Source organism: Cottoperca gobio, chromosome 7 (assembly GCF_900634415.1).
Source record: "Cottoperca gobio chromosome 7, fCotGob3.1, whole genome shotgun sequence".
In the NCBI taxonomy this organism is placed as follows: Eukaryota; Metazoa; Chordata; class Actinopteri; order Perciformes; family Bovichtidae; genus Cottoperca; species Cottoperca gobio.
Window position 1 is genome coordinate 21,967,167 of NC_041361.1, and position 24,074 is coordinate 21,991,240.

The 24,074-nt window shown below is 42.8% G+C and overlaps 1 protein-coding gene across 5 annotated transcripts in view; it reads right to left on the reverse strand.

Annotated features, from left to right (window-relative positions):
- The window catches only part of flna (filamin A, alpha (actin binding protein 280)), a 46,764-nt gene extending 24,840 nt beyond the window's left edge, over nt 1–21,924 (reverse strand). For 2 of the 5 annotated variants that reach the window (XM_029436651.1, XM_029436652.1), the window contains exons 1-9: nt 21,672–21,906; nt 14,103–14,585; nt 3,684–3,935; nt 2,748–2,845; nt 1,670–1,817; nt 1,070–1,188; nt 895–972; nt 600–762; nt 10–210 (exon numbers count right to left, since the gene is read on the reverse strand). In XM_029436651.1, coding sequence (XP_029292511.1) covers nt 10–210; nt 600–762; nt 895–972; nt 1,070–1,188; nt 1,670–1,817; nt 2,748–2,845; nt 3,684–3,935; nt 14,103–14,472 — 1,429 coding nt within the window. In that variant the 5' untranslated portion in view covers nt 14,473–14,585; nt 21,672–21,906. Of the gene's footprint in view, nt 1–9; nt 211–599; nt 763–894; nt 973–1,069; nt 1,189–1,669; nt 1,818–2,747; nt 2,846–3,683; nt 3,936–14,102; nt 14,586–21,671 lie in introns of those variants that run through there. The other 3 variants (XM_029436649.1, XM_029436653.1, XM_029436650.1) reach the window with 3 other exon arrangements.
- Between the last annotated feature and the right edge of the window lie 2,150 nt (nt 21,925–24,074).

The window sequence follows — 24,074 nt, forward strand, 5'->3', positions numbered from 1 at the left end:
AGATCTTACCCTCGCCCACGGTGACTATGAAGGGACTCTTGCTGATCTGACCACCAGCGAAGGTGACGTAGAGGGTGTGCTGGCCCTCCTGGATGGGTTTGTAGGTGCAGTGGTAGGCACTGTTGCCCTTGTCCTCTATGGTGCAAGGCACGGTGTTCTTCTTGCCGGCAGGGTCAATGATCATCACCTCCACCTCCCCAACACCAGCACCTGAGAGAAACAAATAAAAAGGTGGCGTCCATTGCCGTCACTGCGGTCCGCTTCAGTTAGGATTTCTTCATTTTTCAGGAGTATTTTACCAGGAACCAAATTATCTGCAGAAGTCTCCTCCTCTCTAAAACAAATGGACCCGCTGATGAAACCCGGTAAAGCAGGTTCCAGATAAAAATCAGTTTCAGTGTTACACAGGATGGAGGGGCTGCTAGCTAACCGCTAAGGTTTGCTCACGTTGTTTCTCTGATGACTTAAGATCCATAAAATCCTTCATACGGTTGAAATATAGAGTGTAAAAACAACCAAGATCTAAAAAGTGTTTTGGATTTGTACTGGATAAAAAGTCAAAACAAACCTTCCTCTCATCGTCCATGTTATTTATTTACCTGCTGTGTAAACGTCAAAGTAAGTGCTCTTGTTGGCGATGTTTCCTGAGGGCTCGAGGCCCGGCCCCTGGGCCGTGGCCTTGCTGGAGTCTCCCTGAGCCATGCCGATCTCCACCTCGAAGGGGCTCTTAGAGATGTGCTGCCCTGCAAACAACACAGTCACCTACAAAGGAGGAAAGTAAAGTCAGGTCAGCATCAGCAGGTTTTTAAATGTCTTAAAACGCAATGAATTCAGTCTCTTTAAAAAACAAGGCCTAAGATCATTCTAATGGATTAAAAATGACTCTTATCTTACCTTGTGCATGCCTGTGACTTTAGGGATGTAGAAGACAGAGTAGGTGCGGTTCTTATCATTGTTCCCTGTCACTTTAGCCTGGAAGAAATTGTTAAAAAGTTAACCAAAATAGTTTGCCATGATGACCAAAATGTTAAAAAGTATCTCCCAAGGACCAAACACCCCAAAGTCTCACCTCCTCTCTGTGTCCTGCAGGGTCCTCCACGTAAACCAGCACCTCTCCCATTCCTGCACTGATGGTCTCCACGGTGAACAGAGCCTTCTTCATCACAACATTACCAATAGGCTCGACACCTTCAGAGAAAAGAGGAGGAGAGAGGAGAGAAGAGGTGATGATATCATACATGATCCGGGACTGACACACAAAGGGCTGAAGAGGGCTGTGAAGTGTGAATCTTCTCAGCTAGCTGACGTTACAGCTCAGCCAAGGAGGACGCCATTAATGTTTACACCTCACGCAGTCTCTCGTCCATGAGTAGATTAAAGATTAAAGTATATAAATTTCATTACAGGTTAGAGGAATATAATGTATTTTGATTTTGGGGTTAACTCTCCCTTTAAGTTCCTTCTTACAGCCCGAGTCCAACCTCTTGGACTAGCTCACAGTTTTTGGGTTCACGTCTATAAACATATTAATCCTCCCTGCACTAAACTGATCCAGCTGCTCTGCTTAATACAACGGCATTTGTTCCCTTGTTGAAGTCCAGCTCCAGATGTGTGTGTGTGTGTGTGTGTGTGTGTGTGTGTGTGTGTGTGTGTGTGTGTGTGTGTGTACCTGGCCCATAGGCGCGGGCCTTCTTGGGGTTGAGTTTGGGTCGTAGAGGTGCGCCAGGCTTCAGTTTAGCCTTGGGGAACTGGGACAGGTAGGTCATGACTGAATGTTCGTCCACATTGGGGTCGACGATCTCTTCAGGGGTGATCACCTACAAGGCCAAGACAAGAAGGCAAATGTTTTCCGAATGAAAGGGCTGTTTTTCCATGTTAGCATATTAGCTGATGGAAGATGCACTGCTTTATTGGTTGCCATAGAGACTATTACCCACAAAAATAAACCGAGTAGTATTGTGATTTAGTGATAAAAACCACATGCCAACCTCTTCCTCTTCTCAGAAAGTACCTGAGGACAAACCCACATGCAAACCAGCAGGCAGACGTACATTGTCTGATTTTACAACCCACAAAGACAGCAGGGGAAGAGACGGAGACAGGTTCTGAGCAGAAACAGAGCTAAAAGGCGGAAACAGCAGCGACCACAGAGACAAGTGTCAGCACGCTATGCCGTGCCGGCTGCCAGCACTGTGCCCACCATGCCAACGCTACACTGTCAGACATTCACCAGAGCGACCGAGAGCCAGCACTGTCACTTTTGATGAAATGAAACTAAATTTCACTTTTCATTCTGGACAAACACTAAATAGGAGAACAAATGTTTGAGTTAAGATTGTGTCGATTCTCTACATGATGTCCAAGTGAGCATACCAAATTGTTTCAGTATGATAATAAAAAGGTACTGTCCCTTGCAGGAGGGATTTTCATCCGATCAAACAAACCTACCTCTCAAGTCTGGTATTAAAGAACGAGCTGGCCTTTAAAAGTGAAGTCAACAACAAAAACACTATCTATAAGTTTCAATGATTGATAAAGATGAAAGGAACTCCTGAAATTGAAGTGATCTTCTATTGAGAAGACGTATCACACTGTTGGCAAAGCAAAGATGATGAACTATCTACATAAAGAATAATAAATTATATCGAACTGCTAAATTGCATTTTGCTCCTTCAATTTACAGGAGAAAGAGCGTTTTATTTCTTATTTCAAGAGAAGCTTATTGTAATGGTGTGTATTTATTTTACCTGTGGGATGCCCAGCCAGTCATCAGCTTGCTGCATAGCCTCACGGGCGTTGTCCACTGGTTTGGTCTGATCCCACTGATCCCAGTCAGGACACAGACCTGCAGGAAGCAGAGGACGCCAGTTAGATTCACAAAAATCAGCAGGGAAAAACATATCATGACAACATAATGAGGTTATAATGACAAGAGGACAGGCAATTCTATCCAAATCTATATATAACCCGTCTTTAAAAGGGATTCTGTAACATTACCACACAGTTAAACACACAATAAACAATACTTTCTATTAGTTTCATTTTTGACCTTATGAAGATATACGCACAGTATGTTAATATTCTGTAGCCCAGCAAAAGAAACGTACATTTGCACGCTCTTACAGTCTTACATTTAGTGTTGCTAAGTAAATGCATGAGAGGGAGCGTCAGGAACTAAAGTTATTCAGTATAAAATAGTGAAGCTGTATTTCTGTAGGATTAAGAGACGTTCAAGTAGACGTGAACTTCGCTACACAAAGAAACAGAGCTTGTTACAGCCGATCTGTGCCACCAGCCAGCTGATAGAGGGAGAATGCACAACATGTCTAATCTTTATTTGGAGGTGAATCTGCAGCAGTAATAAGAGTCATCGGTGTCCGTGGCTCGTCAAGATGTCTGCCTTTGAATTCATCCAGCGGATGTTATGAAGTTCCTTCATAACCACAAATGCATTGTGTGTCAGCATTCTTTAATCTACTTGTTCGTAACTGACTCTCGGGTCTGAGGGTTGTTGTTTTTGGACACTGTTGGAAATCTTTGGCTGCATCCTTTGTTGAATCCTTATCTCTGGATGGAGGCTGTTGGTGATCCACAGGTATGCCAAACATCCTGAGCATGTAAACAAAAACCTTCTTTATGGCTCGCTTTCCTTCACCTACATTTAACTTAAGATACACACACACCTGGAGCACAGCTGTCGACGAGGGCACCCAGAGCCCGGCCGGTCTGCCAGTCCCTGTGGAAGTTGGTGATAGGAAGCTCTGGCAGTTTGTTCTGGATCCATCCCAGCAGCCTCTGCTTGGGCGTCTTCTGCTTGCTGGAATCTGCCTCCTCCTCCTCATCCCACATGGGCATGGAGATGGAGTAGTGCAGGATCAAGGTCCAGATCAGACCTAGGATCAGCTTCAGGTTCCCATCCACAATGGCTTTAGAGTCTGGAGGAGGAAAAGAGAGGGGGCAGATTTGAAGTCATGTTACCATGCTTAAACAACTGGCATCCAAATCGTAGAGGACAACCAGTTGTTTTCTTAGAAGTGTGTTAGTTAAAGAAATTCAGTTCAAACTTCTGGAGCTGCTTGATCTTAGTGTAGTCCTTAATACTGTTGACAGACTAGAAATACAGCTTTTATTATCTGGTCAGATACATGTTATTATTCATCAGCTGGTTCAGATCATATACTATATAATACCCTTTTTTACACTAAAATGAACACGTATATAAAAAGGGTTTTGCAGCATTGCACTGGAAAAGATTTCATGTCGTTTGTCTGAACGGGTTTACGTGGTACATGGAGTAAAAAAAGTTAGAATTTATTTTCCTATATCAACATGAATTGTGAAACGGTTTTGGATAATTAATATATTATAGATTTAAACGCTTTCACTCACACACCTGTCCATAGTGTAACAGAATGACACAACTACCAACATGTTTGGTTGTTCTAACATTTGAGGCATTTGTCTGTGTTGTTCAGACACACACACCACAAGCAGAGGAGAAAGTGATGCAACCAGAAGCTAGCCCAGGCATGAGGCGCACACACACTCGGGTCCATCCGTGAGGAAAGGGTGGCGCAATGCGTTTGTGGGTCTCGTAGCTGATGGTGATTAGATCATAGTGAAGGAGGAGCATTCTGGTTCTTGTGAGGATTTAAGGCGAAGTGCTGATGGCTATCAAGGGTGCACATACGATAGGATACGCCAGTTTCTCTGTGATTTTAGATTTATCAACACGGATGAGGTCTGCAGAAAGCCTAAAAACATCATAACGAACACAGTTGGACACCCAGTGTTGCTTACATCGTTGTCTTCACTTGATTTGTTATTGTTGTCTAGACTGGAATAATCATTACAATAAGATTCTGAATTTATTTGTCTAAGTTGTTTTTGTAAAGCAGCACTGGGACTGCAGCTGGGGGTTGGGGATAGTGAAGAGGCTGAATGTTTAAGGCCTGCAGTAGGAGGGTCTGAAAGCTGTTTGGTCAGAGTTGCAGCAAGAGTTTGAGGACAGGGTTGAGATGAATGGGGGTCTAAACCTAAAGGAGGGAGGGGGCTGGAATTTCATGCATGATGAAGATGAGGCGCAGAGCAGCAAGTCTGTTGAGACATGAAAAAGAGCTACTCTAATGCACATAGACATGTTTTACATCAGACAACGTTAAATTAGAGGAGTTCATCCCAGTCCATTTCAGCCCGCTGCTCGTCTGAATTCATGTTCCAACAGAGAGATGTGCTCGCATGCTGCCAACCCTGTGATACATGACATGTCAGCTGCTACCAGTGGAAAATAACAGCCATCACCATGGGAACTTTGGGTGAGCTGGATCGTTCTAGCAACAGAGTGCCAACTCAGTCCGCTCAGGAATGATACAGAGGAAGAAGAGGCAAACCAAGACGCAAGAGACAGGGAAGAGCGATTGTAAAGCAGAGACACAAAGAGGGACAAGAGATGGACATGTTGCAGAGGAGTGCCTTTGTAGGCCAGTGGTTACAGTCCATGCCTCATTGTAACATCCCAGCTTCAATTCCAGCCTTAGGACCTTTGTTGCATGTTGGCTAAAGACAGAGATAGATCTGACGGCTATAATTCTCATTTGTACCGATAGTGAAGTCAATTTCATTTATATAGACCGTTATCACAAATTTGCCTCAAGAGGCTTTATAGCATAGGAGGTACCACAGGTTGTACGACAGGTTGGTACTTGCAGCTGGAAAGTAGGTCAGCTAAAGTAGGGGTGTGTCACATAGCGGGACTGTCAGCCTCAGCACAATCACACTAAAGCTGGAGCGCAACATAAACAGAACAAGAGCTCAACTAATGATTCTGCTGACTGATAATGAAAATGTTGATTTTTCTCAGTTATTTGAATAATTGTCTATAAAAAGTCAAAAATAATGAAAACCTGCCATAACAAGTTTTACTTCTCAGGGTTGAAGCAAGACCCTGCCTCCATCCGAACTGACATTTACACGTGAAAAACTACTTTAACGATTATCATTGTTATTTATTTTATTATTATTATATATTAGTCCAGAAATCGTCGCAGCTCTAATACAAGAACCTCATCTAAGGTTTGGTGAGCAGACATGCCTGTTCTCCTGCGAGGTATTTGTAGGACATAAATTCACTCACGCTTTCTGATGATGTGTGTATATACGTGTTGCTCTTTGATTCATGCCTCCCACACACAAAGCCACTAAATATGCAAGGAATCTGCCAGCATTCCCAGCAGACCACAGTGCACCAAGCCTGATGGAGCCCATATACGGACACAGACTGCCACAGATCAGACTCCCCCCTCTGCTGACTCATACCACCCCCACCCCTTGTGTTGAGTGTGTGTGTGTGAGATAAAGGCAGTCAACTGAAGCTACCGTATGGAGAGTGTGCGTGTCTGTGGTTGATGCTCCATATGCCCCAAAAACTCCAATGATTCATCCTATTGGCTCGCTGCTGCAGCACCCCCCTCCCGGTGACACAGCTATGACATCATCACAACCCCTGACCCACAGTCTGACCCGATCCCAGCATCTGAAGGTGGGAGGGGGAGGAGGAGAGGAGAAAGGGCAGAGAAGAGCGACAGAAGGAGGAAAGTTTCTGCACAATATTCAGGTTGCACTACAACATCTGGTGCACATCAGTCCTGAGGTGTTGTAAAGGCGACGGACAAAACCGCACAGCAGGTCTAGATAGTCCTGCGGTCTCTCCCTGTCCATCGCCCAGAGTATCCTTAGATTTATTCATGCATGACATATAATAGAATATGTTTTTTTAAATCACAGAACTGTCAGGAAACAGCATGCTTGTGTGACTGGGCCTTTAGTGGATGTATTCTACAACCAGACTGATAAATTGGCCCGGCAGATATATTAGATCAAAGGTCTTCAACAGGGGGTCCGCGACCCCCAGGGGGTCCGTGGAGGTACTGCAGGGGGGGGGGGGGGGGGGGTGTCGCACAATTGTCCGCCTATGGGATTATGTTTTTCAATTTGATTTGTTTTTATGTTTGTCTGGTCAACAGGATTACGGAAGAACTACTGGCCCGAAGTTCATGAAACACGGCATGTAGCACGGGCCAAGTGTATGTGTAGCAGATCCGAATCACTGGGCCAATACACACATAAAGTTTCACTTTCATTAACATCGCAAGCAGCTGTGCTGCATTCATGGGATGTCAAAATAAACAGAAAAATGTGTTCCCAACTGGGAAAATTACAGAAACTGAGCAATAAAATACAACACTTCTTTGCTTATGAACACACTGAAGTGGGAGGGAATGGGACCATCAGAGAAGCACATGAATGCAGCATTGGCCTTGGCGAAGGTCTGTGCTCTGCAAGTGCCATTTTAGTTGCAGATACATCTTTATCTGTATATAGTTCAGCCAATAAGTAACTTGCAGTGCAGAAATGTAAAAATATGATTAAGTCATTAAGAAATGTTATAAGTATTAGTTTGTCCACCTTGTGTACTCTAAAACAGCACATATCTTCGTCACAATTCTGCAAAGAAAATTAAATAAAAAAATTAAAAAAGGAGCTCATTCAGGGGATCATTATCAAAGGTTTGTTCATTTTATGCATTCTCAAAAAAATACTATTGCCTGGTACATTGGTATTGGAGTTGTTTAAAACTCATAATCAATATCAAAGTATCTGTATTGCCTCAAAATGCAGTTGGGATATGTATTCTAATAAATGTCTCCTGAAATATTACCTAAAAAGTTATTTTGACAACTGTGAGACTACAAGCTGAATTCATGTCAAACATCCAAAAGCTGAAAATCATTGACCTGGAGCTGCCTCTTCTTCCCCTCCCTCGCTCTCTCCCTCCCTCTTCTAACTCCATGCAACAAGCCACACTAGAGCTACTACACTTCCTCCTCTTCCTTTCTACTCCTTCCAGTCATCCTCCCTCCCTTCCCTCTACTTCTCTTCACTCCCTCCTCTGGAAAAGTTCCTCCTGGTTTTTTAGCCTTAAAAGGGCAGAAGCAAACTGGATCCTGGCAGCCCTCCCATTCCCTGGGCTCTGGTTACAGACGGAGGGAGGACAGGGGAAGGCAGAGGGCCGAGAAAGAAAAGAGAAAAAAAGAGAAAAAAAGGCAGGGAAAAGTGCTGTGTGGGACATTTTTAAAGCCCGCACTGACAAAAGCTCCTGCTGAGGATGGGCTGAGAGATGTTCATTTGGGTGAGAAATGAGAAAAATGAAGTTTGAAGGGATAGGCAATGAAAGAAAAATTAAAAACATGAGGAAAAGCGGGAGCGGCTATAGGGACGGGCTAAGACAGAGGCTGAGGAGGTGAGAGAAGGACACTGGTATTGCAGAAAATGATGAACGAGGGGGTTTAATAAATACCAGGCGGCTTTGACCAACGGTTTGTTTCCTGGAAACATCCGAGAGAACTATGATCAACCAGGAGAGCAGAGCTTGGGTTTCAGAGTAACTGATAGTTCTTGGCCTGGCAAAAATGATTCAAGTCTGGAAAAGTAGATCCCCAACAGACGTGTTTCTGGCACGGGCATCCGGGCCGAGTCTGTTTGTAGGTTAAATCTTGTAACATCATAACAGCAAGCAAAGCACAAACAACTTCATCATCCAGCTCAGTTCACTTGGTTTGACTTGATGAACAAAGAATGTTATTACATTACAGGATATGGTGTCATTGCAGTTTATAAGCAAGAGGCCAATTTATTCTAATATCTCACTTAACAATTGCAGATCTTTGAGAGTAAGTTAAAGAATATGTTGCTTTATGTCTGCTCGTTCAGTCTGAACATGAGGCATGGGGTGTTGGGGCATGTTTCCAACTCTGATGTAATGCAATAGCCTGAATACCACTGTACTGAATGGGAATGTGCACTCTGCTAATCCTCAGTATCCACTTGACCAGCCCCTTTCGCCAGTGCAGACAGGAAGTTATGCTAATGATAATGAGCTGGCAGGAAGTGATCCATTTTGACCTAACTGAGGCTCAACTCTCCATTATCTCTGTCTGGACAACATTCCTCTCTGCCCTTCACCCTCAGTCACTCGCTCACTTTTATCTTGTTTCTGAAAAGGTAAGATTAAATGTGATGCCGTATGACATCCCAACACAAGCAGGCTCTCAGTATACAGAATATTTACATTTTCCAATGGTTTTGTACAATGATCGCTGCCTTAGCATTGTGACTGTCATTACTCAGGGACATGTAGTTTTTATACCTGCATTAAGTGATGTTTTGGCCACCTAGGGGCAGCAGAAACCAGCTGTAAACACATGATTGACATATCACCTTATAAAGTTTATATGGTGAAGCATTCAGTTGGAGTTGTGTTTCCAGCTGCCTGATGAATGTCGGTCCAATAGTCTCCTTTTAACTCTGTTTTGGTCTCCACCAACTCCTGAGAAAAACATCTTTAGCTGCTAAGTGCGGGTAGTGTAGCTCAGGTTAGAGTTTTCTTTCTGGAAACAGCTGCCTGCTGCTGCTGACAACCACACTGATAAGAACGATGAGAGTGAAGTAAAACAGTAAAGTGGTGGGCCGTGAAAACAAAACAATAAGATAAAAAACACTAGAGCTGAGTGGAACTGCTGAGTTGGTGATAAATCTCCAAGGTTTGTCATTATAAGACACTTTTTCTTTGCCATAGCCTTTATACCAAGGTCTGTCTCTTTTATATCCCTATTTGTTCATTGTGATAGCAATATTATAATTCATTATTAATGACCTGGACAGCTGTACAGCAATATCGTGACTTGATCTGTGTGGTATTTCATTCATTCACTCTCAGACAGCGAGCGGCTGCTGTTTATGTTCAATGCGTTTTTCTTTGTAGTATTCTCCGCAACGCCAGAGAGCGTGTAACAACAAAACATTCTGTGAAGAAGCAAGAAATTAACGAGCGTTACCGGAAAAAATGCCGAAGACCAAACTCCAGAATGCCGAGGAGGAATCGCCTTTATAATATTTATATATTTCAAGTATTTTGAACAACAATATTATATTGAAACAAAGATATCCTGTAAACAATTTGAAATATTAAGACTTCCCATTTCTAAAGTCATTAAAAATTAATTGCAGTCTTTTAAAAATCCTAAAATAGAAAATGTATTAATTATTTTACATTTAAATTGAAGTGATTTGCTTTCATCGACTTGTGGCTGTCATGTTTAAAAAGCCCTGCGTGCGTACAGCGAGCGCCTTGTTCTAAAGATTCAGAGGTGCACGACAGAGCACCGCAACAACGTGCGGAGCCTCCTTGCTTTACGTAGAAATACTTGTTGACGTCACTTCGCAACGGGAACACTACGTCAAGCATAAAATAGGCTTTAGCCAACAGGAAAAACCTCATTGCAAGGAAGAAAAGTATCCGAGGAATCCAGTAGTCGGATTATTCACAGCTGAGCCATTTGTCTTAATTGACATTTGATTTAAGATTTAAATAAAGATGGTGGCTTTACTTTTCTTCCCCCTGCACTGGAATGCTATTCTGTAACAGGCTGTAGCATCAAAACCTCTGAGTGCACAAACATGGGCACTGCAGGAATGTGTTTTCCTTACAATTGTTCAAATCCTAAGGAGGAAGATTATATTATCTCCTCTCTAAAAAGTAATATAGTCTCACTTTGAACTAGATAAACCAACGTCACAGTCGCTGGTTTTAAAAGAGCTCATACCTTTTGATATAAGCATGTTTATCTCCTTGTTTTATCAGTAATAAAGAAAACATTTCATCATGATTTAACAAGAGGAGACAGGCACACAGGGTTCTGTCCCAACCTGCACGTCTCTGCTTCCAGGCAGAAGACAGCAGAACAGCCAGGTACAAAGTTACTGCACAGCTCTGCATCACATCTTGCGCTGTGTTGATGACGGGAAGAGTTTGGCACAATCGCTGCTATCTTACGGTTTCCACAAACTCCACAGTCTCAGTAAAGTACAGATTTGAAGATCAGATAAATGTCAAACCTTCCTATAAATCACAACAAACTAAATATATAGACCCATGCTAATCACATGGAGACTTAATCGTGACATAATGAGACAATGTGGAGCCTCGGCCTGTTTGACCAGCGCTACCTTCAGTGTCTCTCTCCTCATTCAGTCCACTGCCAGCTACAGTAGATGGCAGCCATGCCAGTCTGGCTGACCTCATGCGAGTTCTCCTGGATTTATCAGTTATCATGCGTCTGCTGCCGGTGCCAGATCATGCGGGGTTTTGTCAAAACTGCAGAGGGAGAGATTACCTGTTGGACTGAAACCTCATTCTGGTGCACACTAAACTCCAGCCTGTGGTGGGAATGTGAGGAGGGTGTATGCTGCAGGGCAGAGCTGTTTACTGTTGAGACTCCAACTTCACAGAGAGATCAATTTCACATAATAACCCTCATCTCACTGATGCTAATGACACATGAGGGCACCGTGGTTAAAGCGCACCACAGATAATGATGATGATAAACAACAGTTTGGCAATGGTATGGTTCAGACTGAAACAATTACTTGAGTAATCGATTAGGATCAACTGTTTTGATATTAAAAACAATAGTTACAATAGTGCCTAGGGTTAGAGGAGAAGATTGATACCACTCTCATGTCTGTACAGTAAATATGAAGCTAGAGCCAAGAGACAGTTAGCTTAGCACTAGAGCTGCAACGATCCGTCGACTAATCCATTAGTCAAATCGACAGAAAGTCCATTTCTTTGCATAAATGGCAGAAAATGCTGTTTTCAGCCCCTAAAATATGGAGACTTTTTGCTTTTCTCTGTTTCATATCTTATCAAAAATTAATATCTTTGGGTTTTGTACTGACTAAACAACACATTTAAAAGACATCACTTTGGACTGGGATAGATTTTCTTTTCAAATTTCTGACATTCTTTTTTTAAGTTATTCTTTTGGGCTTTTTATGCCTTTAATGACAGAGAGAAGTGTAGGTTGTGAAAGGGAGAGAGAGAAGGGGATTGACATACACGGGTCAGACTCAAACCATGGGCCGCTGTGGCAAGGACTCAGCCTTTGTATATGGGTCTCCCGCGCTACCGGGTGAGCTACCCGGGTGAGCTACCGGGTGAGCTACCGGGTGAGCTACCGGGTGAGCTACCGGGTGAGCTACCGGGTGAGGAGCTACCGGGGCACCCCAAAATTATATATAGATCAACCGATCAGTCTAAAAAACAATAAGTAATCGATAATGAAGATAAGTTATTCACAGCCCTACTTAGCATAAAGAAAACACTGGGGGCAACTTCTAGTCTCATATCAATACATGTCCATTTATTTTTAGCATACAAGCAAAAGATAAGTAAAAAAATAATGAAATGAGTGGACACCAAGATCAAAAAGGGCAGAACCTGTTGAAGTTAAAAGAAAAGTGGTGAAAGAAAGCAGAAAGAGAGCAAGAGCTTCAGAGCAAAGAAAGAGGGAGGCCGCGCAACAGCCTGAGCTGTGATGGCAGTTTGGTAATTTGTGGTAAGGGTTGCTGGCTGGGTGTGCCCACTTTCTGCAACGAAAGGAGGAAGTAAAAGAAGAGAGCGGGCTCCTCTCTCATCTTCAGATTAAATGACTCAAGAGGAGCAGCTAGGATGAGGGTGAGTCAGCTGCAGAGATAGACAGACAGACAGACGGCTCATTAAGCCTGGACTGCACCCTGAATAGGCTCTTAAAGCCAGCCACAACATAGATAAACACAATCTCTACTGATGGTGTGATCTGTCCACAGCAGCTCCACCTCTCCCCGCCCGCTGACATAAAGTTTGGGTAGGCATGGGAAACAGTGCCATCACCTCACCTGTTGGCTGCAGCAGGAAGCAGCAACATGTGTGTGAAGTGAGCCAGACATTCCCCCAGCAGGCGATGACAGGGACTCTCTCATGTCTGATTCACAGACTCACAAACCTCTTCCTTCCCTCACAACCACAGACTCTCTGTTGATAAAGGTTTTGTCTCAGAGAGAAGACTGCCGTCTGTCTTACCTCCAGTGATGGAGAGGCATTCTTATGCCATCTCAACTAGGAATTGAATAAGAGATATAATCACATTTCTGCATTAAAATGTCTTAAAACGACTTGACCTATATTATACATTTAATGTGAAACTGCTTTATTCAGTGTTTTTACCGGTTTTAATGCGTTTGTTTTAGAGAGGAGACCTTATTATCCCACGTCATTTCACGACGCCACCAAACTCTTTTGTTACCGTTTTAGTATTATCGACCCCTAGTGGCAGAAAATTACATATTGTGCATTTAAAATTACCAAATCCATAAAGCTGCCTTGAGAGTCACTCATTGACTGCAGTGAGCTGATCTGTTCAGTATAGGTAGAGATTCACACAAGAAGGATACATCTTCAGCTCAGCAGAACATCACTTTAATTCACTTGCAGTCTGGTCAAATCAAATGCAAAATCACCAGTGTTGTGAGCAGGTATGCAGCTGCATGTAGGCAAAGCCCATTAAACCCAGTGTCAGTGAGCGTGAGCCAAGTGCTGCTAATGCCAGCCACAGCCCACTGCACGACATGAGCACAAACAATAGCCCTGTGTGTGTGTGTGTGTGTGTGTGTGTGTGTGTGTGTGTGTGTGTGTCTGTTAGCAAGATCAGCTCTCCTATCCTACTAGGCCTGAATTACATCCTGGCCCACAAAGTTTGGCTCAGACCGGCCTGGCCCGGCCTGGCCCAGGCGACAGAAAGCCTGGGGCCCCTCAGCAGTCAGACCCCCTCCTCCCAAAACAACCCACCTCAAATGTGGACAGCCGGAGACAAAAGCACCAGGGAAACGCCTGCATTGCTTTCTCACTGAGAACATACTCTGTAATGTTACCAACACCTTCCCTGTACACTTCTGTAACACTCATTCACAGGAGGACAAAAGGGGGACTCAAGTATGTTTTCTCCACTCTCTTTAAAAAGGTAACTTTTTTTTCCTTTTCTTTTTCACTGGGCAGCAACATGCATAACTGTATTTAAGACTGCAGGCATGCATACACCGTCCTTACCATTAGCACCATCTATGCTCAGCTACACTCAAGTTCATTTCTTACAGAAACACGTAGGCACAACCAGAAGAGAGGACAGGCCACCTGGGTGAAGTTGGAGGTTCATAATCATTACACTCACCTATGGACACCAGCTTAATGTTCTCCTTGTCCAGGAACTCCAGGGCCACCGACACGTTCTCCAGCTGCATCTGGCGGAAAGTGGGCCTCTGGTTGTACTTTCTGAACATCTTCTTCTGGGACAGGACCTCCAGGAGCCCGATGAGCCGCAGCCCGTCGCCGAGGTCCGTCTGCAAGTTTCCGAGCCTCTTGTTGACGCATTTCAGGTGCTCGTTACACCAGCGGGTGAAGGTGTTCTGCTGGATCTTCTTCCACGGCGCATCCTCGGCCAGGTCCTTCTCCGTGGCGGGCATTTCTGCGTCCTTGTCCGTGGAGACAGCGTTGGGAGCGGGCGCGGCGCTCTGGTGGAGCCGGGGGTGTGAACCACTCATTTTTATGGTCTCGGCTGTCTCTTGGTTCGCTGGCTTTTTCTTCTGGGTGGAGTCTGCTCAACTTTGGGTGGCCGCTCCCTCTTTCTCTCTCTCACTTCCTAGCTTGTCTGTGTCTGAGGGAGAAAAGAAAAGAAAGAAAAGAGTGAACACGAGAGAGTGACTTATAGCCCGGAGATAGATCTTTTGCTAAGAAAGTAGGCGGTTGTGGCACCGGAAAGCAGAAAAGGGAGTCATTTTGGAAGAAACTGGAGGTCCACGTGATATGATCGCACAAGGAGGCAGATCCAAGGGAATGACACACTGTTTCATGTTTCATTTCATTGGAACTAAATCTTGAAAGATGTCATTTATGTAAGACGACAGAGGGACAAGTACAAGCAGCAACATTGGTCTCATAAGTCCAACTTTACAGCCATTTGAAAAAGAAACACTAAGTAGACAATCAAAGTGTCTTATAGGATGTTCTGTATTTGTCTAGCAGGGAGATGCAGTGAAAAGACACTCATCCCTGATGTAGACTATCCCTGGTGAGTCCATCATCTCTCACAGCCACAGTGACTGTGAGAGATGTACAGAGATCAATGATCAGGATCCCTGTGAGTACTGGCGGAAGAAGTATTCAAATCTTTTACTTAAAAGTAGCAGTACTATAGTTTAAAAATACTTGTAAAAGTATTTAAGTAAAAGTCCTGCATTCAATATCTTACTTGAGTAAAAGACAAGAGTATTAGATTTAAATTATACTTAAAGTAACAAAAGTAAAAGTACTTATTATGCAGGATGGACCATTTCAGAATAATATATATATATATATATATATATATATATATATATATATATATATATATATATATATATATATATATATATTATAAGTATTGTTGCATTAATGTCACTTTAATGTTGCAGCTGGTAAAGGTGGAGCTCATTTTATTTACTTTACATACTGCTGGGTAGCTAAATCCATAATAATACATCATCATTTATTTGTTGATTTATTCTATAAAGTAGCATAAAATGGAAATACTCTAGTAAAGTACAAGTACTTTCCACCACTGCTTGTGATGATCATCTAACGCTCATGTTCAGGAGTCTCAGACGGCAGGGAAATACATATATGAAAAATCCAGACGTCACACAGAGTTATGTTTGTTTGTCTGTTGGTCTGCATGCAGCTTTGTTTAACTTTCTGTGGAGTTGTGTCTGCAAGCATGGACAGTGTCCTTATTTGTGCACATATTATGCAGAGCATGCAGCCTACATTTGTGTCATTTCTCTTGTTTTCATTACAAAAGAAAGCCTCTGGGAAACATATCAAATAATTAAAGGGGCCCTTAGCCAATTTTACACATGATGTTCAGTTTAACTTATGTGAAAACAGTTGTATACCGTCTTCTGTGGTTCTGGAGGGAGGTTCAGTTCTGAAGGTGTGCTTTCACCTGGCGTCCTTTGCACACATGTGTCCGCTGGACTGTTTGTGCAGTCTGTGTTTATTTGCCCCAAACAGCAAATGTACAGACTGAACAAACGTTAGCTGTACGCTAGCTAGCAACATGCACATCGACTGTGTGTGTGGGAGAGTGTCTGTGTGTGTTTAATCAGACAGATCTGTCTGATCTCAGAACTCATCAGGAACTCCGGTCATTTCTTTGCCTTCAGTCTCTCTCTTTCTTCCTCTCGTCTCTGTGTGTTTATGCAGCAGATTCATAAAGACCCGGGATGAACAAAATCGTTTTGCTCAAATTGAAAAATTTTCAACGGCTCTAAAATTTGCTTTGCATTCTGTCTGAACACACGGCATCAGGCTTAAGGGGCCTTCAGACACGAAGCAGGATCTGTGCTGCCACCTGCCGCCGAGGACGGCCGCCATGTTTACATTGGAAACCGCTCGCTGTCTAAAAGCAACTTCAGGCTTGCTTGAGATTTCAAATGTTTGACAGAAAACCTGCGTTATTAACTGAGGGCATGGAGTTGCATTATGGGAACTGTAGGAGCCAGCATTTTTTAAGCTTCACTCATACTCGGGGCTAATAGCCAGTATAGCTCATCCTCTGCTGCTTTGATTTTTAACATAGTTTTGTAAATCTGTTATTCATAACTCCATTAACTTTGTGAAACTGCTTTACTAAATCTCTGGATTTAACATTTAACAACTAACTAGCTAACAGCTAACTATTTTTTTTGTTAAATTTTCAAATCTCAACAACACACACACATTTCATGTCTTTGGATTGGTTTTCTCCCTGCGAGTAACAGAACAGCACTGGCTGTAGAGGGAGAGGGAGAGATGGGAATCTGCAGCTTTTTTGACTAAACAAGGAGCTCAGTGCCCGGAGCCACAGTGTGGCCAGGAGCCATCAAGAATGCTTTGTGTGTGTGTGTGTGTGTGTGTGTGTGTGTGTGTGTGTGTGTGTGTGTGTGTGTGTGTGTGTGTGTGTGTGTGTGTGTGTGTGTGTCTGTGTGTGTGTGTCTGTGTATTTGTGTGTGTCTGTTCAATGGAGAATTTTAAGAATGCCCCTCTCCCCCATAACAACCCTAGAGCCCCCAGCCTTAATTACGCCCCAATAAAAGAGGCCTATCAATGTAAACCACACAATCACAAACACACACACACACACACACACACACACACACACACACACACACACACACACACACACACACACACACACACTCATAATCCAGCAGTACCATGCTTTTACATCATTTAAAACAATAGAACAATAGATTTAGATAGTCTGGTCCCTGTAGGTGTGTAATTTTCAGTCATTACATAGACACTTGCCACAACAGTTTACAGGCTTTGGCCATAATTAAAATACAAAATATATGACAGCATAAATGGGCAGAGCAGGAAAGCAGGGCAGATTACCAGCAGATAAATGTATTGAAAAGGGGAAGTGAGCCACATTAGACACAGACAGCAACACGCTGTAAGTGAATGGAAACATTGAAACAAATGTTTAGAGGGATCGTCATACTGAACTTCAGAAAGCACAAACAGTGCTGCCTGGAAGTAAGTGAGAGCTGAGAAAACTGCTGAAATATTCACTGCAGAGCGGCCTATTGTTTCAATGGAATTTGCCAAAAGCGGGGCGGGGACATAATCAGGATCAGGATCTGAAGATCACACTAATCTCTCTGGCTTGTCATTTGGCTCCCTCTAGTGATTATCTGTGGTACTACACTTTCCAGTTTTTGTTTTAAATTGGCTCCTCAGCTATTTTCTTTCTCACTGTTTTGGAAATCACTCCTTTTTTTGTTTCTAAATGTATGCACTTTTTATTTGACTCTCCCTTGGACTTCATTGGTATGTTTTTATATATTTTCAATAAATAGTAGCTGATGTGTAGATGTTCACATTAACTTCCGTTTAAAGGAGCTTCACACTGACCATTACGGTTATTTCATTTCATATTAGTGTGCTAGTGCTTAAGGCACATATCATATATCCCCAATTGTGTTTGTTGCATGTCACACTGGCCAACCCCGAGGCCAAAAATAATAGTGAGATCAGTGGAGGAAAGTAACTAAGTACATTTCCTCAATTACTTTACACATTTTGTTCAATGTTTCCATTCACTTACAGCGTGTTGCTGTCTGTGTCTAATGTGCCTCACTTCCCCTTTTCAATACATTTATCTGCTGGTAATCTGCCCTGCTTTCCTGCTCCGCCCATTTATGCTGTCATACATTTTGTATTTTAATTATGGCCAAAGCCTGTAAATTGTTGTGGCAAGTGTCTATGTAATGACTGAATATGATGCTTATATTATTGTGCTTTACTTCTGAACTGCCCAGTACACAGCAGCTCCTAGAACCGTCTGCACATTAACAAATTGTATTCATTTTGTAAGATGGGAAATCTCCAACGCTTGACTGACCAATAGTACAACTTCATCACTCACTTACTCGTCAGGGACAAGCTTTCACTTTTATGGGGCTGACCCTGCTTTGCTGCGGTTTAAGTTTTAAAAAAAAAGTCCTAAACTATGCCAGTATTAGTATTAGTGTTATTAATGTTTTTTTGGAAACTGAGCCAATCTAAGGGTGAGCCGAATAACAGACCTAAATCCTTCACTGTTATTTCACATTAAGCCTACATTTGAGGCCTTTAGCCAAAGCTTAGTGCAACAGCAGTATAAGCTTCATTTCCTGGAGTGCTAGAAAAAACTACAAGAAACCCAGAGAGTGTAGTGCAAAGGTAAGGGTACTAGTGTTCCTTCAATGTTTCTGTCAGGCATAGGTTGGACAAAGTCATTGTTGTGCAAATCACAAGTCCCAAGTCCTAAACTTTGTTTAAGTTATAGTACTAAATAAGTCATAATGCACCCTTCACCAAATGTAATGCCATTTTCAACCCGCACCTTTTACCTGCTGTTATAAGTTTTTTGTTGACCATGCCACCGCACAGTTTTTGTACGGAAACAAAATTATCTTCGGGATAATGTTTTCTAACTGGCACATAACTTAACGTTATTAGATGTTGTTGGATCCGTTCAAACTAAGTGGATCTGGGGAATTAAGTGTCAACTTTCTGGGAATGAATAGCAATCGAGGATTTAGGAAATGAAGGAAAACCATAATTGATTTGTGGCACACTTTTAAATAACATACGTTTTAATCCTCGGCCTTGGGGGAAGATATCAAGTCATTTCAAATCAAAGGGATCAAGTCCAAGTGAAGAAAGAAAAAGAGCTTATACAGCATGGTGCAATGTGATTATCATGTTACGCATCAGATAAACTGCTAAATGTGAATATTAAGAATGCTGTGGTGTATATTAGATATTACATTAGACACAGTTAGATTAGTTTAGACAGTCCATTGTTGAGATGAATGGTGGGCTTCTCCTCCCAGTGATACGACACTACAAGTGTGCAATGCCAACAGCTTCTTATCATCACTCACCACACCCGATCAACCGCAAGCTGAGCAGAGCAGAACTCAGCAGAGGAAGACAGACGCACGCTGCACGCTGTGCCACTAACCACATGACATAGAGTGTTGTGGAGAGCGAGCAAGTCAGATGCACAGATTACAGCAAAGTTATGGCTTTCCCCTTAATGCCCTGTGTGTGTGTGTCTTTTAATGGCACTTGTTAGGTGAAAGTAGGCCAAGAAGTGTCAAATAAGGACAGGTTTGGTCTACATCTTTACTTCTCACACGTTCTATGCCAGCACCCGCTTCCTTTTCTCCTCACGGCTCTCATCACATCTTTCTTTTACGAAGGTGTTATGAAACCAAGAAGCCGCAAAAAGTTATCGAAATGTCTCCCAAACGTTTGGCCTACCCAGTCAGTCCAAAGCCTACAATCTGAAAACACACATTTTTTCTCAACTGTGTTATTGATGAAGGGTGTACAGGAATGTTATGACTAAAGTATGAAACAATTTGAGAATCAAAGAGGCACATTCCACTATTTCAGTCTTATCACCAAATAAAATGCAAAGCGGAGAAACACCAGGGTCAGATGACACTTCCACTTGAGACAACCCTGTTGTAACTATGTTTATGACAGTAACAAAACTCATATTTTTAGACTTACCTGATCAAAATCAGAATCAGCTTTATTGGCAAGTATGTGTGCGCAGGAATTTGACTCTGTTTTTTTGCCTTGCTCCCAAATGTACGTACACAGTAATTGAAATAACAGCTAAGAACAAGGCAACACAGCTGGGCAAGTAAAGGCAGGGAATAGACAGGACAGTTATGGAGACAAGTATGTAAAGCCGGGCCACATTATGTACTAACCCTTAGACTAGAGATGGTTCTTGCAGTTGATCTTAACCCTCTACTGCAGGTGTTATGTTATTTGGGGGGGGAAAGCTTTCGGTCACAATGACCTTTCTTAAGACATATCAACAATCAAAGTGACATAGTAGGCTGTCAATCAAAAACAATTATAACCTCCACATGCCCCACCCAGATCAAGTCAAGTCCATTTTTATTTACATAGTGCCAAATCAGAAAACAGAATTTATCTCATCCCACTTTTCATAAAGAGAAGGTCGAGGACGTACTCTTTGAGATCCAACATTCCCCCATGAGCAAGCAGGGCAAGGGCCAGTCTGTTCTCCCTCACTACCACTGCCCTTACGCCCACGCTTCACTACAAGTGGGCAAAGACTGATCAGGTTCCCTTTGCCCCTATAGACCATAATCTGCCTGTGTCCTGTACCTGTTTGTGTGTGTGTGTGTGTGTGTGTGTGTGTGTGTGTGTCAATTGACTATTTTGATAATCAATCAATCAAATGTTAAAGTAATTTTTCATGCAAAAATGTCAAGAAATGCTGTTTTCAGCCTCTAAAATATGCAGATTTCCAGCTTTACTCTGTTTCATATCATAATAAAGTTAATATCTGACTAAACAAGACATTTAAATACATAACCTTGGACTCTTGGTGATAATATAATGAAAAATAGGCTAGATACCCACACACATCCTTAAATATATATTTTAAGTTATCTTAAGTCAAATGTGTTAAATAATTTCTGGCACTGTACCACATATACTCTGCTTGCTGAACAAAGATTATACTCACTTCAGCCTCTCAGTTTCAGACTCATCATCTAGGCTAACGTGTAAAAAGTAAAACAAGTATAAACGGAAGGATGTGCTTCTCCTTTGAATTAGAGCATCAACAATGAAAGAAAGTTTTTTTTGAGTGAAGACTTATGTTCAAACTTGTTGAACATGGACCGAGTGGCCCGCCAGCGGAGGGCGCAAGCGGCCGCCACTTGCCCCCTCCCGGTACAAAGCTCCAGTGCGGCGCAGTCAGTGTATTACCTTATTTGGTGCGGAGCCCCTAATTGTAACACCGGAGAGATGCTGCAGTCCGCTGCTGCAGCGCTCGTGAGGGATAGCCCATAAACAAACTTCATGTGTCGGAATGAAGTGAGATGGGTGGATGAGCTCTTGCGTTTTACATCCAGGTTTACATTATCTGCTGTGACGTCCTGGCTGCCCGCCGCGGTGTTAAACTATTACACTATATGCACCGAAATATAACTTTAAAGCTTCAGAAAGGCTTCATTAGAACAGTTAGTGTGTCACACAGTATCATACGCTACATGTCAGACAACTTCACCCATTCTCAAGATTGTAGTCAAGAGAAATCCTCTGAGAGAAAACCTCACGCAGCATCACTCTCACTCACTCACACACACCAACAGGTCAACAGCGGGACGAAACTTACGTGTGTTTTGTAGCCTGTGCTCCTCCAGTGTGTGTGTGTGTCCTCTCCGCTCCGCTCACAGTCAGTGCGCTGCGGTGCCTTCGGTCACAGTGGGTGTGTTTGTGTGCAGCCTGTGTGTGTATGTGTGTGCTGACCGATGTCCCGGACCTCCCTCCCCACGCGCAGTGAGTCCCGGTGGGGGGAAATGGCTGTAATGGATGTGCTGATGGCGTAAAGGGAAAAAAAAAGAGATAGTCCCTCCGCTCTTTTGCTCTTTTCTACCTCTGCGTGTCCTTGGTCTCTCTCTTTCTCTCTGTCCTCCGCCGTGAGAGCCTTAATTGGTAAACGGGTAAAGCAAAAGAGATGCTGGGGGTGTGACTCTCTCTCTCTCTCTCTCTCTCTCTCTCTCTCCTCTCTCTCTCTCTCTCTCTCTCTCTCTCTCTCTCTCTCTCTCTCTCTCTCTCTCTCTCTTGGTCTGTGCCTCTTTTTTTTTTACATGGGTGACGTCATGACCGCGCCTTCGGGATTTTAAAGGTATGACGTGATGCCCGTGCATTTCTCACCCTGTGCCTTTCCTGTGTGTTTGTGTGTGTGTGTGTGTGAGAGAGAGAGAGAGAGAGAGAGAGAGAGAGAGAGAGAGAGAGAGAGAGAGAGAGAGAGAGAGAGAGAGAGAGAGTATATTACATATATATACTGTTTTGCTTTGGCAATAGGGGAGACCGGGATTGGTTGGAACATAGCTATTTTCTGTTCCTTTAAAGGTCACATAAGCAAAAATGGCCTACTATGTTAACACACCTGAGGGTAACATTTCAGTTTACTGCTTCTTAGAATGTTCTAACATAAACAATGCCAGAGAAATATGGCAGAGAGTGAAAAGTGTGTCAACCCCTGTCTCCCCAATGTCATTTAATGTAATTATCATGTCAATAAAGCTTATTTGAATTGAATTGAATTGATCTGAGGAAGAGAGAGAGAGAGAAAGAGGGAGAAAGAGAGAGAAAGAGAGAGAGAGAGAGAGAAAGTTAAGTCCCCACATCTCCCCGCACCCTCTGTCCTCTCTTTCCTGTTATCTGTTATTGTTCAGATAGACTAGTGATGAAATGTAATCTAATGCAGTGTGTGCTAGAGAGAGAGAGAGAGAGAGAGAGAGAGAGAGAGAGAGAGAGAGAGAGAGAGAGAGAGAGAGACAGAGAGAGAGAGAGAGAGAGAGAGAGCGAGAGAGAGAGAGAAGAGAGAGAGAGGGGTGAGAGAGGAGAGAGAGAGAGAGAGACTGAATAGAGACAGACAGAGAGGAGAGAGAGAAGAGAGAGAGAGAGAGACAGAGAGAGAGACAGAGAGAGAGAGAGAGACAGACAGACATAACAGAGAGAGAGAGAGAGAGAGAGAGAGAGGAGAGAGAGAGAGAGACAGAGAGAAAGAGAGAAACGGAGAGAGAGACAGACAGAGAGAAAGAGAGAGGGAGAGGGAGAGAGGAGAGAGAGAGAGGGAGAGAGAGATGGATTGTGTGTGTTTGAGTGCTCTCCAGCTGAGCATTGGCTCAGGAAACAAGAATGTTCGGCCTCTGCTGTGCCCTGTACTTACAGTTCAGCAGCCTGGTGGGAGGACGGAGGGAGGACGGAGGGAGGAGAGGGGTGAAGGCTGTGGGGGAGGTAAGAGTGGTTGGGGAGATTAAAGTGGAGTGGAGGAGAATAAAGAGAGATAAGAGATTGAAGAACACATTACAGTTTTTTACAATTGTTAAAACACATTTCTTGAAACCTTCACCCATTTTCTCAAAACTTTAAACACAAAACTCAAGCTACATTCACAACACCACAGACTCCTCTGGCACAAATCAAACAATGCTTTCAGATCATGCACTTTTCCAGTCAAAATAGAAACATATGCAGAGCATTCATTAGACACTACATAAAACAAATGTAAAGTTTGATTTAGTTTTATTTTAAATTAACACATTTTTGCAAAAATAAACAAAAGTACAATTGTCCCAACTTATACAAATAACAAAGAAAACTTCATACGTAAATGAAAAGCACATTACAGGTAAATGTAAAGCACATTACAGGTAAATGTAAAGCACATTACAGGTAAATGTAAAGCACATTACAGGTAAATGAAAAGCACATTACAGGTAAATGTAAAGCACATTACAGGTAAATGAAAAGCACATTACAGGTAAATGAAAAGCACATTACAGGTAAATGTAAAGCACATTACAGGTAAATGAAAAGCACATTACAGGTAAATGTAAAGCACATTACAGGTAAATGTAAAGCACATTACAGGTAAATGTAAAGCCACATTACAGGTAAATGTAAAGCACATTACAGGTACATGAAAGCACATTACAGGTAAATGAAAAGCACATTACAGGTACATGTAAAGCACATTACAGGTAAATGTAAAGCACATTACAGGTAA